The sequence below is a fragment of the Chiloscyllium plagiosum genome, chromosome 25 (assembly GCF_004010195.1).
Source record: "Chiloscyllium plagiosum isolate BGI_BamShark_2017 chromosome 25, ASM401019v2, whole genome shotgun sequence".
Lineage (NCBI taxonomy): Eukaryota > Metazoa > Chordata > Chondrichthyes > Orectolobiformes > Hemiscylliidae > Chiloscyllium > Chiloscyllium plagiosum.
Genome location: NC_057734.1, coordinates 12,427,163 through 12,443,546, shown reverse-complemented (window position 1 = coordinate 12,443,546; position 16,384 = coordinate 12,427,163). Strand labels below are relative to the sequence as shown.

Here is a 16,384-nt window from a genome sequence, read left to right as displayed (position 1 = left end):
AATTAAATACTTCAGTTAATAACTGTGATTGCATTTGCATTTGTTTGGAAATGCTGTTGATAGTAACTTTCTGTTACATAGTACTATTAATATAATTATAATCCAGGAGCAGCAGCTTTGTTCATTGTGTTCCCTCCTGTACTGTGCTGAGATTAGAAGACGATTAAAAAGCTACATCTTTTAATTGACTAATTCTGCTGCTTGACAACTTGGGTGACCTCAGGCAAGGATTGCTAGCCTTCTAAAAATGCAAGTGAGGAACCAGAACTTGGGATAATCTGAGAATTGTATATTCTTTACTGCTAATGCGTGTGCAGATTTCTTTGTTTGTTTTTCTGGAGTTAGGTAGTTGCAATTTCACTTCAAACTGATCCAAAGAGCCAACTGAATGAAGTTGCTTTTAAGACATGAAGAACCCACACTAAACTTTTGTGAAACAGTAAATTTCATATTTTAAATAATGAGCTTAGTGTATGATTGACATTGGGGGGAGAATTTGAATAAAATGTGAGGAATTTTTCTTAATTAGGACTAAAGGGGACAACACTAGCCTCTTTATAAGGTGAGACAAAGGAACTGCGAAACAAATGGGATGTTTGGCTTGTTTTTTGAGCTTCAGTACACAGGTTTTAATGCACTGATTGTATTGTTAGGAGTTTGAATCAATTGTTGGCGGACATATATTAAATCAACAAATGTGCCTACATGTACACCTGTCTTGACAAGCAAGTAGGCAGATGTTATGAGATATGAATTTTTGACACAAAGCCATACCATCCACTAACGGAATGCTAGACACATATGAAATATCCTTGAAGATCCTGGTTTTCTGTCTTAAGGGATGTGCAAGTTTTTTTTTGAGTTGTAACAAGCGTGATTTTGGAATTTAATTTACTACAAAAGCAAATTTAACAAAAATATCGCAATAATGCCTCTTTCCTGAGGACTGAATTCTCATGTACTTATTTATTAAAGAATGGTTAGCACTCCTGTTTTAAAAAATTCTCAAGGTCAGGTTCGTAGGAGAGTAGTCTGACACAGAACAAACGACCAAGAGGCGAGTCTGCTAGAATATGAGCATTTTATTCCCCGCAGCGTCGCCACAACCAGGTCTCATACTTACAACGGGTCTGGCTTATACTCACTCTACATGTTACCGGAACTGGGAGCCGTCAGTTCTCGTAGAGCGGTTGCCAACAACCCACGCTCGGCGGTTAAACGTAACCCCGGAGCAGACTCACCGAACTAGACACTTTTCCAGCTGATATACTCTTTTCCAGATATAAACATTCATGTGAACAGCAGAGCAAGGCTAAAAAACACATTCCATTCTGGTTACATACAGATAAGAAGATTCACACGGGACTAAGCAACACCTCCATTCCGGTTAGATTCACACATGTATTGGGACATAATTTTTAACCGTTTCACCACAACTCCAAATGTGATATACTTCAACATAAGGAGAGGAATATGCTATATAACCACCAGTCGTATTTGATAAAGTTTTGAGATTGGATTGGTTGTTCATCACCTTGATTAGGGAATGATGCGCTTGAGAAGGTGAACATGTTTAAAATCTGTTAGGGGTATCTGCGTCGAAAGAAGTGACAGACTTTTAATAGTGATAATCCTGGAAACTTGCTTTCAAATCTCTGATAATGGTGCTTAATCAGTTATAAGTATATGTTTGGAAACAAGATGATTGGGTTTCTATGCCAGGCCCCTCCTTGTGCCTTTTTTCTATTTACTCTTACAATGTGGTTCTATCAGTTCTACACAGATACCTCAACGAGGTATTCATTTTTGTGCAATCTTTATACTGATATAATGGATTACTGCAGGGGCAGGGGATCAATGACACCAGGACCTTTGGCTTGACTTAATAACGTTGTGGTTCTGTTCGCCGAGCTGGGAATTTGTGTTGCAGACGTTTCGTCCCCTGTCTAGGTGACATCCTCAGTGCTTGGGAGCCTTCTGTGAAGCGCTTCTGTGATGTTTCCTCCGGCATTTAAAGTGGTTTGTCTCTGCCGCTTCCGGTTGTCAGTTCCAGCTGTCCGTTGCAGTGGCTGGTATATTGGGTCCAGGTCGATGTGTTTGTTGATAGAATCTGTGGCTGAGTGCCATGCCTCTAGGAATTCCCTTGCTGTTCCTTGTTTGGCTTGTCCTATAATAATGTTGTCCCAGTCAAACTCATTTTGCCTGTCATCTGCGTGTCTGGCTACTAAGGATAGCTGGTCGTGTCGTTTCGTGGCTAGTTGGTGTTCATGGATACGGATTGTTAGCTGTCTTCCTGTTTGTCCTATGTTTTTTGTTATGTAAGCCACACACACAGACCAGGTCCTGAACTACGAAAGCAACCACCCCAACACACACACAAAAGAAGTTGCATCAAGACACTGTTCAAAAGGGCCACAACACACTGCAGCACACCAGAACTGCAAAAAGAGGAAGAAGAACACCTCTACAATGTATTTCCCAAAAACGGACACCCCCACAATTTCATCAACAGATGCTTAAGGGAAAGACAACGGAATGAGGACATGCCACAATCCAAAGGACTAGCCACGTTACCATACATCAAGAACATTTCTGAACTGACAGCCAGACTACTATGACCACTAGGACTCATAACAGCACACAAACCAACAGCCACTCTCAGACAACAACTCACCAGAACAAAGGACACGATAACCAGCATGAGCAAAACCAACGTAGTGTACAAAATCCCATGCAAGGACTGCACAAAACACCACTGCATAGGACAAACAGGAAGACAGCTAACGATCCGTGTCCATGAACACCAACTAGCCACGAAACGACACAACCAGCTTAGTAGCCAGACACGCAGATGACAGGAAAAATGAGTTTGACTGGGACAACACTACTATTATAGGACAAGCCAAACAGGGAACAGCCAGGGAATTCCTAGAGGCATGGCACTCATCCACAGATTCTATCAACAAACACATCGACCTGGACCCAATATACCAGCCACTGCAGCGGACAGCGGAACTGACAACCGGAAGCGGCAGAAACAAACCACTAAAAATGCCGGAGGAAACAACACAGAAGCGCTTCACAGGAGGCCCCCAAACACTGAGGATGTCACCTAGACAGGGGACGAAACGTCTAATTCCCAGCTCGCAGAACCACAACATCGAGCACCCGAGCTACAAATCTTCTCTCAAACTTTGACTTAATTGTGTGCACATTCCAGCAGAGGATGAATTAGTTTTAATATTCCCTTTTAATTGAAAGGGTCAGGAATATTTGAAGTGTGCTTAATTGTTGGTCTTCCTTGAAGTGAGGCAGCTAAGGTAATTCTGAGTTTATATGGCTTATTACTTGAGCAGTTAGGAGAGCTGGCTATGTTCACTTACAATCCATTGGAATGTCACCAAAGAGATTGAGGAGTAAAAGGAAAGTGAATATCTGAACGCTGTCAAGCAAACTGTTTAGTCTCCTGATTAAAATTTCCAAAGCTAAAATGCAGAAGTGTAAATGTTCTGTTGCATTAATTGAATCCATATCTATATCCTTCACGGTAATTAATATTGAGTGCAGTAACTAGAAATGTCAGAAGTCACATGACACCAGGTTTATTTGAAATCACTAGCTTTCGGAGCATAGCCCCTTCATCAGGTAAATTGAGAGAAGAGCACGCAGACACAGAATTTATAGGTAGAAATGAAAAGATTGTACAAATGGTGTGAGTAGAGTGTTGAATAATTAGTCTCTGCAGGTCTTCAAAAGTGTCAGACAGTGATGAGAAAATTGTCAACAGCTGAATAACAAGTGAAGGGATGACCTAAATCTGACCAAATAAGGCAGAGATAATTACAAAGATGACAAAATAAGGTGGTGCTGGAGACAAACAAAATGACTGGAATAACATGATAGGTTTAAGAGTTGCATGCTGAGGATCTAACCAAAGTAGTAAGTAATCCAAAACTGTACAAACTAATTAAAGTTGAGAGATCATAACAATTCATCAAGGTGATGGTGTCAAGACCGGATAGTAAGGAAAATTTTACAGATACAGAACTGTGTGATGGGGTCACATGTCGCCATACGGGACCTGTGTGAGAATCTCTCTGGCTGTGTCGAGGGCATCTCGAAACACATTGTAGAAGGAACCCCCAGCTTCTCTCAAGCAACATGTAACCCCACCACAGTCTGTATCTGTAAAACCTTCCTTACTGTCCTGTCTTGACACCACCACCTTGATAAGCTATGATCTCTCTACCTTAGTTTGTGCAGTTTTGGATTACTTTTTACTTTGGTTAGACCCTCAGCATGCACCTTTTAAACCAAGCATATTATTGCAGTCATTTGGTTTGTTTCGAGCACCACCTTGTTTTTAATTTTTTTGTAATTGTCTGTCTGTCTCACTTAAACGGATTATAGGTCATCCCTTCGCATGTTGGTCAGTTGTTGACACTTCTATTGATCTGCAGAGACTTATTATTCAACACACCACTCACACACTATTTATATGATTTTTATTTATCTCTATGCCTGTAAATTCTGTGTCTGTGTGCTCTTCTCTCACTTCACCTGACGAAGGGGCTATGCTCTGAAAGCATGTGATTTCAAATAAACCTGTTGGATTATAACCTGGTGTTGTTTGACTTCTGACTTTGTCCACCCCCGTCCAACACCAGCACCTCCACATGTAGAAATGTAAGCAAATGCAGCAGTGATCAAGTAAAGAAGAAATGAATATTTCCATTCTCCTGCAATATAAAAGGATATTATTTTAAAAATTGGTATAAGTAGCAAGCACTGAAATAGTTTCCCATTCACAATTTGTATTACCTAATGTCACCTGTTATTCAGTATTGTTTATAATACGTCCAAACTTGTGCCAGTGATGGTATTAAAACATCAAATTCTTTCTCCTCATAATTTCTCCTAAAATAAGGAGGTTCCATAACGTTTTAAAGAATAAGTGTGCTCCCAGCAGTGTCGCCCACTGTTAATGTCTTGTGTTATTTCAGCAATTGCACTCAAGTGTGCGGACAGGGAACTTGGAGACCTGCTTGCGATTGCTCTCATTAGGAGCCCAAGCAAACTTCTTCCATCCTGTAAGTCTTCAACGTCAATGTTTTTGTAGAGTTTATGCTGCTGTTGTTTCTGCTTCTCAATTAATTTTAACGTGTGCCAAACTGGGAACAAAGTATTGGGCAATGTAATCTCAACAAATAACGAAGCAAATGCTGTAAAGTAATTCTTTGTCACTTACTGTGCAAATATTTTAAAATGCAAGTTTTTGCATATGGCTATTCTCTCCAATGTGAACTGTGATTGGCAATGGTACCTTTCCAGTGTACGCATCACCTCCAACTCTCCAGTTGGGAAGCGAAATGGCAGTAAATATCTTTGGTTAAAGTAAAACAGATAACCTATTGTGTTCTTGTCAGGTGCCGTATATTTTGAGGGTGTGGTACCCTACCAACAATCCAGACATTGAGAATTCAAATTCCACCATGCTTTACTTTCAAGCGCTACATTGAACCCATTGCGCTATGATCACTATTTGATAAATGTTCACACAATTTATCCAGCTACTATAAAATCCAATAGTCCTTGTCCCCCTGTTGCATCCAGGACATTTTCCTGTAGGAAATTATCCTGGACACACTCCAAAAATTCACTACCTTTCTGATAGGTGCTTGTCTGTCTCTCTTAATCCTTTTAAAATTAAAAAAACCCAGTAAAATACTACTCCAGCTTTGCTTCACTCTTGCTCAACTTGTGCATTTGTACAATCTAGCACTTCAGAACTGCTATTAGGGCATCTGTACATAATACTTATTATAGGTTTAGATCACTTATTGTTCTTTAGTTCCATCCATACAGTCTCCACTAAACGCTTTGCCCACACTGCTTCCTCCCTCCCCACTAACATTGAAGCAACTTAGTTTCTAATCAGTAAGGCTATTCTACCTCCTGTAATTTCCCTGGGTCTCTCTTGTAAACCTTTAATAACTTGGTATATTTAGGTCCCATCCTGACCATCCTGTAGCCATGTCTCAGTAATGGCCACAAAGTCGTCCATTCATTTGTTTATACAACTCTTATGTGGGTGATGCACTGTAACCTGTCCCTCATCACTGATACTTTAATCACCTGCTTTAGTTCCCTCGTCAATTTAATCAATACACTTTTATAGTTTGCAGCACTCCCTGCTGTAAATGAAGTAGAATCCCTGACTGTTTCTTTACTGTGATGTTGTTTGATTTTGGAAATGCTATTGACCTTCCCTAAGCCCCCAATTTGCTACTTTAAAGTATTTGTGACCACCTTATTTAGCCTTTCCACGAGGACTTTGGTCCCAGATCCGTTCAAGTGGAGGTAGTGAATTTCTGGAGTGTGTCCAGGATCATTTCCTACAGGAAAATGCCCTGGATGCAACAGGGGGACAAGGACTATGGGATTTCATGGTCTGGATTTCAATACTGGTACCAATGCCCCATGAAATGGAACCCCTTTTTCTCACGCTACTCCTTTAGCTACACATTTACTTCCCCAGTTTTAGCTCTAACTGAATCGTGCATATTGACATAATAATCCAGAGAGTAAAACCTTTCTTTAGTTTTCTTCCTAATTCCTGACATTCTCCAAACAGGACCTCTTGCCAATTTTGTTAGTCCCAACTTGGACCACAACTGGATCCTTTCCTCCCACTCCAATACTTTCAAGCTGGTTCAAGGCAGGCAACACACCATTCAGAACACTCCATTCTGTTTACAAAGGTTTCTATCCATACTCCCCCTGTTTCTATACTATCGTGCAGTAGTCAGTTTGCCCATCCTCCCTTACAGTCCTTTTCCTCAACCACACAGAACTAGTACGTTTAAACCTGTTGGGCAAGATCCAGAGCTGAGGCTGCTCCTATGCTATATTCAAGATCCATGTATTTGCCTCATTTGTAGTCACACCTCCTGTACCTGACCACTGGCCAGATTTGAAGTATCTAAGTGCGACTGTCTCCTGAAACACAGAATCCAGGTAACTCTTGTTCCTCCCTGATGTGTCACAGGTTTAAAGCTAAGACTCCAGCTCATCATACTGAGCCAGAGTTTCTTGAGCCACCAACACTTGCGACAGATGTCATGATGAACCACAATGGGGTCCACCAGTTCCCATATCCTGCAGGTTCAAGACATCACATGGCCCTGCATCTTTAAATTATTTAAATTAGTTTTGAAATTGTATATTGAACATTTGCACTGGTTGTTAGTTTAATCTAAAAACTATTTATCCAATTTGCCTACAATTTAGAATAGATGTTCAAATTAACAGTTACTTCTCAGTTGGTGAAAGTGCAGCTATTCCTGTGATGCCACATTTTTGTAACCGTTGCTGATCTGAGTCTCCTCCCCTGCTAGCTCCTTTCTCTGGACTCCCAGGTAAGCATGTAAGCCTCTGCCTCAATTTTTATTTCCTGCTCTGTCTTCCCTTCAGCTGGCTATTCTTTCCCCTTAGGCCCCAAATTCACTAAGACCTTACTTGTATAATAAAGAACATGAGTACTCACCAAAGAGAGAAAAGGAGGAACAGATTACCACCTCCTTCTTTCACCAATCTCCAGTTACATTCCAATGCAACAGACCTGTGTGCTGGACTGTTCTATATTTAGTCTGATCTTAGAGCAGGATGAAAGGCCAGTGCAGCATCGTGGACCGAAGGGCTGTACTGTGCTGTCTTGTTCTCAGTAGAACAGCACTGAAGAAGTCCTCCTTTTATGGCCCTGAATTCAAAGTCTTCTGCATTATCAGTATACAATAAATGTTGCTTTTACAGTGCTGTCCACAGCCACAAGAAGATACTGTCCAGGAATTTGCCTTTCCAATGACACTGAACTTTATTTTTGCAAATAATTTATTCTTAAGGCAAAACTAAAACTACTTCTGTGCTTGGTTTTGACTTTTTTTTTAATTACAGGAGAAAGGAAATACTCCTCTTCATGTAGCAAGCAAAGGAGGACAAATTTTACAGGCTGAGTTGTTAGCAGTATACGGTGCTGATCCTGGTGCCCCTGATGCCAATGGCAAGACGCCATGTGACAATGCAAGGTTAGAATCTGAAAAAGCCACAGAGATACCTTTTTTAGTCCTTTTTACTATCAAGAAAAATACAAGTATTGATGCAGCAATGGTCAAATTAACACTTTGAAATAATTGTGCAAAAGCAGAATATTTTCCTTGCTAATTTACTATGGTCTTGACTACTTGATCTTTTGTTGTGAAATATATTGGATTAAAAGAGACTGTAGGTTCACAGTTCCTTGAAAGTGGAGGCGCCTAGTAGATAGGTTAGCAAAGAATTTATTTAGTATGCTTTCCTTTATTGGTCAGAGAATTGAGTGTAGGAATTGGGAGGTCATGTTGCGGCCCCACAGGACATTAGTTAAGCCACTTTTGGAACACTGTGTGCAAATCTGGTCTCCTTCCTAACAGAAGGATGTTGTGAAATTTGAAAGGGTTCAGAAAAGATTTACAAGGATGTTGCCAGGGTTGGAGGGCTTAAGCTAAAGGGAAAGGCTGAATTGGCTGGGGCTGTTTTCCCTGGAGCATTGGAGGCTGAGGGGTGACCTGATAGAGGTTTATACAATCATAAGGGGCATGGATAGGATAATTAGATCCTGGGGTGGGGGAGTCCAGAACTAGAGGGCATAGGTTTAAGGTGAGAGCGGATAGATTTAAAAGGGACATGAGGGGCAACTTTTTCACCCAGAGGGTGGTCCGTGTATGGAATGAGCTGCCAGGGGAAGTGGTGGAGGCTGGTACAGTTACAAGATTTTAACAAGCATCTGGGTAGGTATATGAATAGGTTTAGAGGGATATGGGCCAAGTGCTGGTAAATGGGACAAGATTAATTCAGGTTTTCTGGTCGGCATAGATGAGTTGTTTCCATGCTCTACATGTCTATGACTCTTTAAAAACTAACTTCGTTCAATTTAAAGTGTGCGGTAATAGTTGTAATACAAGTGACATAAACTTAAGATGTTTCTAAGCCAAATTTCCTCTTTTTCTTCCCAGTCTTTCAATCTTTTTAACGCACTGCAAATCTGTTCACTTTGGTTACTTTGTAAAGTGTTTTTGGTATTTTGCAAATGTTTCAAAGGTGGATCTGTTTATTATAATAAGAGGAGGAGACTTTTCTTTTTGCAAAAAGAATCTGTTTTTTCTCGGTCAAGTATATATTTAATTCCCTTTTGAAAACTGCTATAAAGCTATTTACACCTTATGTTTAGAGAATGATTTTTATATCAAGATAACTTGCTGTGGGGAAAAATGTCTCCTCATCTCCCCTTTTTACAAATTAATTTAGATCTATATCCTATAGTTACTGATCCTCCTGAGTGCAAAACGTTTCTCCCTATTTAATGTAACGAAACCCCTCAAGCTTGAACACCTCTATTAAATCGTTAATTAAGTAACTTGGGGTTCTGTTTGGACAATGCAAGCAATGCAAGAATGAAATCTGAATCATGATTTTGGTGATTATAAAGAAGGTTTGAGAGTGCCATTGCTGCTCTTGTAGTAATCCCCCGAGCTCATACTTGGGTTACTAAAGTTGTACAATGTTTCTTCCACTTTTATCTTTAAGTTCACATCTTGCATAGTGATCAAAGTCTTGATTGTTTTTTTTCCCATAATGTTATCCTGGCATTAAAATATTATCTTTGATTTGCAGACAAGCAGGGCACCATGAACTAGCAGACCGTTTAGTAGAGATTCAGTATGAACTCACTGACAGACTAACCTTCTTCCTTTGTGGAAGAAAACCAGGTGGGTACGAAAGAAGAGAGCTGGGGATGGCAATGTTGCTTCTTAATGTTTTATTGAGCTGTTCAGTACTAAACAGTATTTTGCTTATGGATGCATCTTGATGCACCAGTAGTTACAACATACTGAACTCCTATTTGTGAATCAAGTACTGTGGACGGTGTCAAATGGAACCTGTATGTTTCCCCAAAGGAGAACAGTGTACAGTTATGGGCCAACTCTTACAGTAAACATTTCTCCCTCATTTTTGTAGAATTGCTTCAGTGTCAGAGAGCATTAAGCCTGACTTCATAATTCAGTTCTTTTGCCGCACTTTGTTAGAGAATGGAGAACAACAGTACTATTTTCCAGCTTGGCCTGCATCTCGTTTGAGAAGAAAATAAATGTGGGCACGAATTGCATGGGATCATAAATCTGTCTATGGTTGCAAATGAATGAGAGGTGAATATAATAAAAATTACAGGTAGGAGGAGACCATAGGACCTGTCAAGCTTGCACTGCTATGCAGTATGATTATGGCTGACCATGCGTGTCAATCCTACTTTCATGCCTACTGCCCATACTGCTTAACTCAGAGATCAAAAATCTGTGAATCTAAGTCTTAGCTGATGGCACATACATTCCACTAAAGGGAATAGAATTCCTATGGTCCACAATTCTTTCGGTGAAGGAACTTCTTATTTTGGTCCTAAATGAATTGGCTTGTAATCCTGAAACTCTGACCCCTGGTTATGATTGATCTGCCCTGGGAAGCAATATTTAAGTATTAATTCTTAAACCCCCTCATTATTTTGAATGTTTCGAAGTGGTCATCTTTCATTCTTCCAAACTTCAAAAAATATACTGAATTTCCTCGTGTGACAAGTCTCATACCAGGAACTAATTGAGTGATCCTTCGCTACTGTTTCCAATGCAAATGTATCTTTTTTTATATATGGAGACAAAGATTGCATACAGTATTCCAGGTGTGGTCATACCAAAGCCCAGTACAATTATAGCAGGCTTATTTATTTTTGTACTCCAATCTCTTTTTTTTATTATAAAAGCCAACATTCCATTTTCTTTTTTAATTGGTTGCTGTACCTGCATGCTACCTTTTTGTATTCCATGTGCAAGTACATGCAAATCTCAACATCAACAACATTTACAGGGTTCACGCCTTTTTAAAAGATATTCTGCTTTCTAGTTGGATAAAAGTGAATAACTTCACAGTTCTCCCCATTATAATCTGTCTGCCTCCTTTTTAGCCACTTAAACTGTCAGTTATCTTCTGCAGCCTTTGTCTTTCCTATCAACTTACAGTTCCACCTGACTTTTAAACTTTAGTGAATTTAGATAAATTGTTTTCCAACTTTGTCTGAGTAATTAATTGTTACAGCGCCATGGTCTTTGTGTACTAGTCACTGCCTACAGAAATTAAAACTGCCAATTTGATGCACCTGTCCATTAACCAGTTCATTATTCATGCTAATATATCACCCCAATTTCATATGCCCCTTTTCTCTGGTATTTCAGTAAATGCCTTTTTAGAAATCTAGGTGCATTACATCTACTAGTTCCCCGATACCTACCCTACTAGTTACATCCTGACAATCACCAGTAAGTTTATCAAACAACTGATTTTTGTAAAACCATGTTGACGTATATTCCAATCATGTTTATATCTTTCTAAATGCATTGTTAACACTTCCTTGATGGATTCCAGCACTTCCCTGTGGTTGTTGCCAGGCTAACTAGACTGTAGTTCCCTGTTCACACTTCCTTGAAACATATTATAAGTGCCATTGTGCTAAAGACTAGTACAGTACTTGGAAAAGAATTAATCACATGACTTCAAAATTCAATACTGAGGTAACTGAATTAGCTTCACACCTTTCACGAAGGATAGGCTTTCTTTTTTAATTTCTGTGGTGAAAAGCAGTTACAGAATAAATGTTTATGAATGGAAAATCCTTGCCTATTATTTTTGTGCAATGCAGCATCCTTCCTTCCTAGGCGAACCCAGAACATTTGTACAATTTTTAAAAATTCATCTGAACAATCTCCATTTATACAGTTTTGTCAACATGCTTTAGGGATATCAGCCATTGAGAGTCTTGATTCCATTAATTTGTGATGTTTTCTTTGTATTTGAATATTTGTGTGTATGTATTTTTCATGTTCATTCTTTGACGAATGTATCGATATTTGCATACACAAAACAGGTCGTTTCTAACTGTTACTTGACCATGAGGCACGGAAATTCTTCATGGTTTCAAATTTCCGGCGTAGTTGTAGCTCTGGGAGTAGCTTGACTTATGCTTACAAGTATAATAATTTTATTTAAGGTTTCTTGTTTGCTTGTTGCATGCTATGTCTAATGATGTCTGCTGAGTAAAGATGTTGATTACTTTGTTTCTTTATACATGCCCAGGAAGGACACAATTCTAGTTGTGTAAACACCAATATGAAATGACACAACCCTTTTATTATAATTTGCATTTAAGACTGCCACAAAACAATATCCTTCCTGAATTTGTTCCACGTGGTATTGTCACTCTTCGTTACTTTTCATTCATCTTCAAAGCAGTGTTTTCCTTGAATGTTTGTAATGCAAAACATTGACTATATGCCAATTCTTGTCAATATCCAATGATGTACATTTCGAGGTTCAATTTAAATGTTTCCTCGAAGTGTTTATATTATGGTCTATGGGGCAACTTGCCTTCCTCATTACTATTCATGATCTAGAATTGATAATGATGCGCATCCCCAATCCAGACTTGTGTATGGTCTCGTAAGATTGACATCTGAGTTATTTGTTTTTAGTGATTTCGCTTTTCTGCCTTCTGTGCTTTGTTTAAAATGTACCATGATTTAACTATCTCCTTCCATTCCAGATCACAAGAATGGGCAGCACTTCATAATTCCACAAATGGCTGATAGGTGAGGCAGAGAGATTTTTGTTTTTTATGGCAGTGCAGTCAGAATTTATTCTTTACTAGTTTTGAGAGCAATTAGGGATGAATAAATATGCATGTCAGTATCGCCCACCTCAAAAATGCATTTAAAAAATGTGCATGTTTTGCACACCTGCAGTTCACTACTAACAAGTCTTTTTGGTGTGTCTAAAAGACTCTTAATACTAGCAAGCCTGTGTAAGTATTGGGGATTGTAAGGATTTCAACTGGCTATGGAATTGTGTAATACCTTGCAATGAAAGTGAAGTTATGAAATCGCTATGTATAGGTTGTATGTTTGCTCACCTGAGCTGGTGGATTTATTCTCAGACGTTTTGCACCATGCTAGGTAACATCAGTGAGCCTCTGAAAGCTAAAATCACAATCGCTACATATAATTTTAAGTATCTGGCATTTATAAGTGCATTGACCATTGGTTCCTGTATTCATTTTTGATCTTGCCTGGCTGTAATTACAGCCTTTTGATGCCACTTGCAGTTCCTCTAGACGATATTGTTTCTATACTTGTCCTGTTACTTCATCTACACTCCCTTCCCCATTCGAATTATAGAATTTACCCTTCCGTTATTTAGTGAGTCCTGCCTGATTTACAATCCTTCTCTGTTGTTCATTACTAGTCCTCCTGACTTTTTTTTCGGTTTCTGTACTTTGCTTATACTGGAAGATTTTTCGTCTGAAATATCAACTGCTTCCATCCGCATAGATGCTGTCTCCCTATTGAGTGATTCTAGCATTTTCAATTTTTGTTTCAGATATCCACTAGTAGCTTTGCTTTTGTGATTCCATCTGTCCCAGTAGAAGTGCTACAGGACCACTGATTGACAGAACATGTAATCACACCTTGACAAGTTGATTCTTGTTTTAGTCATAAATGTGATTAGAATTTATGGTGGCAGTATAAAGTTAAAGATAAATTAATTACTTCAAAGTGGAAACTGAATTACACCTCCGTTCCCTGATCCAAATATTCTTAGGCCTCTGATATTCAGATTGTTATTTAACTGCAATTTTAACAAAATCCAAATATTGCAGATGCTGGAATTCTGATATTAAAAAATGGAAAGTGCTGCTAAATGCTTAGTAGACTGATATCTCTGGATAGAGGAACTCACTTAATCTCGCACTATGATGGTCTGTCTTTCATCAGAACTGAAAGATGTTGGGAGTTTTCTTTTTATTTCAGGATGTACAGAGCCAGGGAAAAGAAAACCAAGGAATCAGCAGGGAAGTTCAATGATAATCAAGGACAGGATTGATTTAAGTAACACAAAAAACCCCAAAATCAATCAATAGGAGATCTAATTAATCAAAATGAATTGCTGATGAGTGAAACATGGAGCATCCAACAAAATGAGAATTGATTCACTGAGTTACAGAAGAACAATTAATGTGTGAAATTTACTGTTGGGAAAATGCCTAGTAGACATGTAGATTTCTGTATATCGAATTGGAAGACCTCATTTGTGAGTTTAACTCCTTTGCATAGAAAGGGAAGGAGACAGAGCAGGAAACAATATGCTAGTTAGCCTAACATCTGTTCTAGGGAAACATTAGAAGCTGTTGTTACAAAAATGACAGCAGGGCACTTGATTAAGTTCAAAATAATCAGGCAAAGTCAAGGTTTTGTGAAAGGGCAATCATATTTGAATGTATATTGAAATCCTTGGATGTCACACATGCTGTGGATTAAGGGAACTGGTGGAGGTACTGTATTGGATTTCCAGAACGCATTTGATGAGGTGGAACATCAAATGTTATGTAGTGTTGGGGTTAGCATATTGGCATAGATAGAAGATTGGCTAACAAAATTGAGAATAGAATAAATGGGTCTTTTCTTTCAGGTTGGTAAGCTGTAATAAGTTGTATGCCACAGAGTAGGATCTTAACTGCTTACAATTTACACAAATGACTTGGCTGACAGGATGAAAGGTATGGTTGCCAAATTTACTGCGAACTCAGTGATAGGTAGGAAAGTAAGTTGAGAAAGAGAAATAAGCCTACAAAAATGTAGATGGATTAGGTAAGTGGCAAATGAGTATAATGTGGGCAGGAAGAATAAAAAGAAACATTATCTAAATGGTAAGAAATTGCAAAAATGAAATGCAGAGGAATCTGTATACCTCTTGTGTAAAAGATTAGTATACAGATAGAGGTAAATAATTAGGAAAGCTAATAAAATGTTTTCATTTATTGCAAGGACAGTTGAATACAAAGGTGGGGAGGCTGTGGTAAAGTTATACAGGGCACTGGTGAGGCTGAATTTGGAGTACTATGCACAATATTGTCATATTTAAGGCAAGCTGTAAATGTAGTGGAAGCATTTCAGAGAAGGCTTACTAGGCTAATACCTGAAATGGAGGTGTTATCTTATGAGAAAGGTTGGTCTGGTATCTGCTAGAGTTTAAAAAATAAAAGTGACTTGATTGAAACATAAGATCCTGAAAGGCCTTGACAGTACAGATTTGCAGAGAATGTTTCTTATGGAAGAATCTAGAACTAGGGGTCATGTTTAAAAATCAGAAGTCGTCAATTTAAAACAGATGAGGAATTTCTTCTCTGAGGGTTGTGTCTTTGGAACACGCTTCCTGAAAACATGGTGGAAGCAGACTGCTTGAATATTTTTAAGCAGAGTTAGATTCCTGTTAAGCAAAGTAGTGAAAGATTGTCAGGTGTGTGGCTTTGAGATGACAATTAGGTCAACGGTAAGTGGTGTACACCTCTGTTTATATGTGCTCCTAGATGTGCATAAAGCTTTGGATTTTGTTTGGTTGAGAATTATCCTTTGGGAACTTGTACTTAGTAAAAACTGCAATTGTGATGCATTTTCGCCCTACTGATACTGTGGGAATTAAAATCTTGATGGCTGGGCTTCATTGTTTAAAATTGTCAATATAGTGCTTGTTTGAGTTGTACTTTACGATATTTTCCATGACTTTAATGCTTTGGTGGAGGCTGGTACAATTGCAACATTTAAGAGGCATTTGGATGGGTATATGAATAGGAAGGGTTTGGAGGGATATGGGCCGGGTGCTGGCAGATGGGACTAGATTGGGTTGGGATATCTGGTCGGCATGGACAGGTTGGACCGAAGGGTCTGTTTCCATGCTGTACATCTCTGACTCTGACTTTGTACCTACCTCTGTAAACAGAGTTAGTTTTGTTCTTTCACTGAATTAAATAATATACCATTGTGTGCCACCTGCTGGATATTTTAGTTTGTACATCTCAATTACAAAACTGAAGTAGAAACTGTCAAATTCAATAGCTGTGGATGATTGGTTGTTTTCATTCCAACTTTCTTCCTCTTCCAAAGGCAATGATTCCTTACTGAGGCTATTCACATCTTGGTATCTGAACAAATTGCCACTTGTCAGTCATGTCCTCACTTTGTTTACATATTTACTGTCCTGTGAGTGTAATTGAGTTTGTTTTGTTTTTCATATACTGCTTCTCCAAAGTGGGAAGTAATAGTTACAATGAGATGCTTTCCCACTATGTATTAACTTTTGTTAAAAAACTAACTTCTCGCCACAAAATAAATTATTTCTTGGTACGACAGCATCACTGTATTTGGGCACAACTCATAGTTTGACTTAGTTGCTTACCCTTTGAATAAATAGATTG

At 38.8% G+C, this 16,384-nt stretch overlaps 1 protein-coding gene across 15 annotated transcripts in view; it reads left to right on the top strand.

Annotated features, from left to right (window-relative positions):
• The window catches only part of git2a (G protein-coupled receptor kinase interacting ArfGAP 2a), an 84,893-nt gene that overhangs the window by 24,023 nt on the left and 44,486 nt on the right, over nucleotides 1-16,384 (top strand). For all 15 annotated transcript variants that reach the window (XM_043715504.1, XM_043715503.1, XM_043715514.1 and 12 more), the window contains exons 5-8: nucleotides 5,004-5,090; nucleotides 7,954-8,084; nucleotides 9,709-9,803; nucleotides 12,680-12,725. In XM_043715504.1, the coding sequence (XP_043571439.1) occupies nucleotides 5,004-5,090; nucleotides 7,954-8,084; nucleotides 9,709-9,803; nucleotides 12,680-12,725 (359 nt within the window). The remainder of the gene's footprint in view (nucleotides 1-5,003; nucleotides 5,091-7,953; nucleotides 8,085-9,708; nucleotides 9,804-12,679; nucleotides 12,726-16,384) is intronic.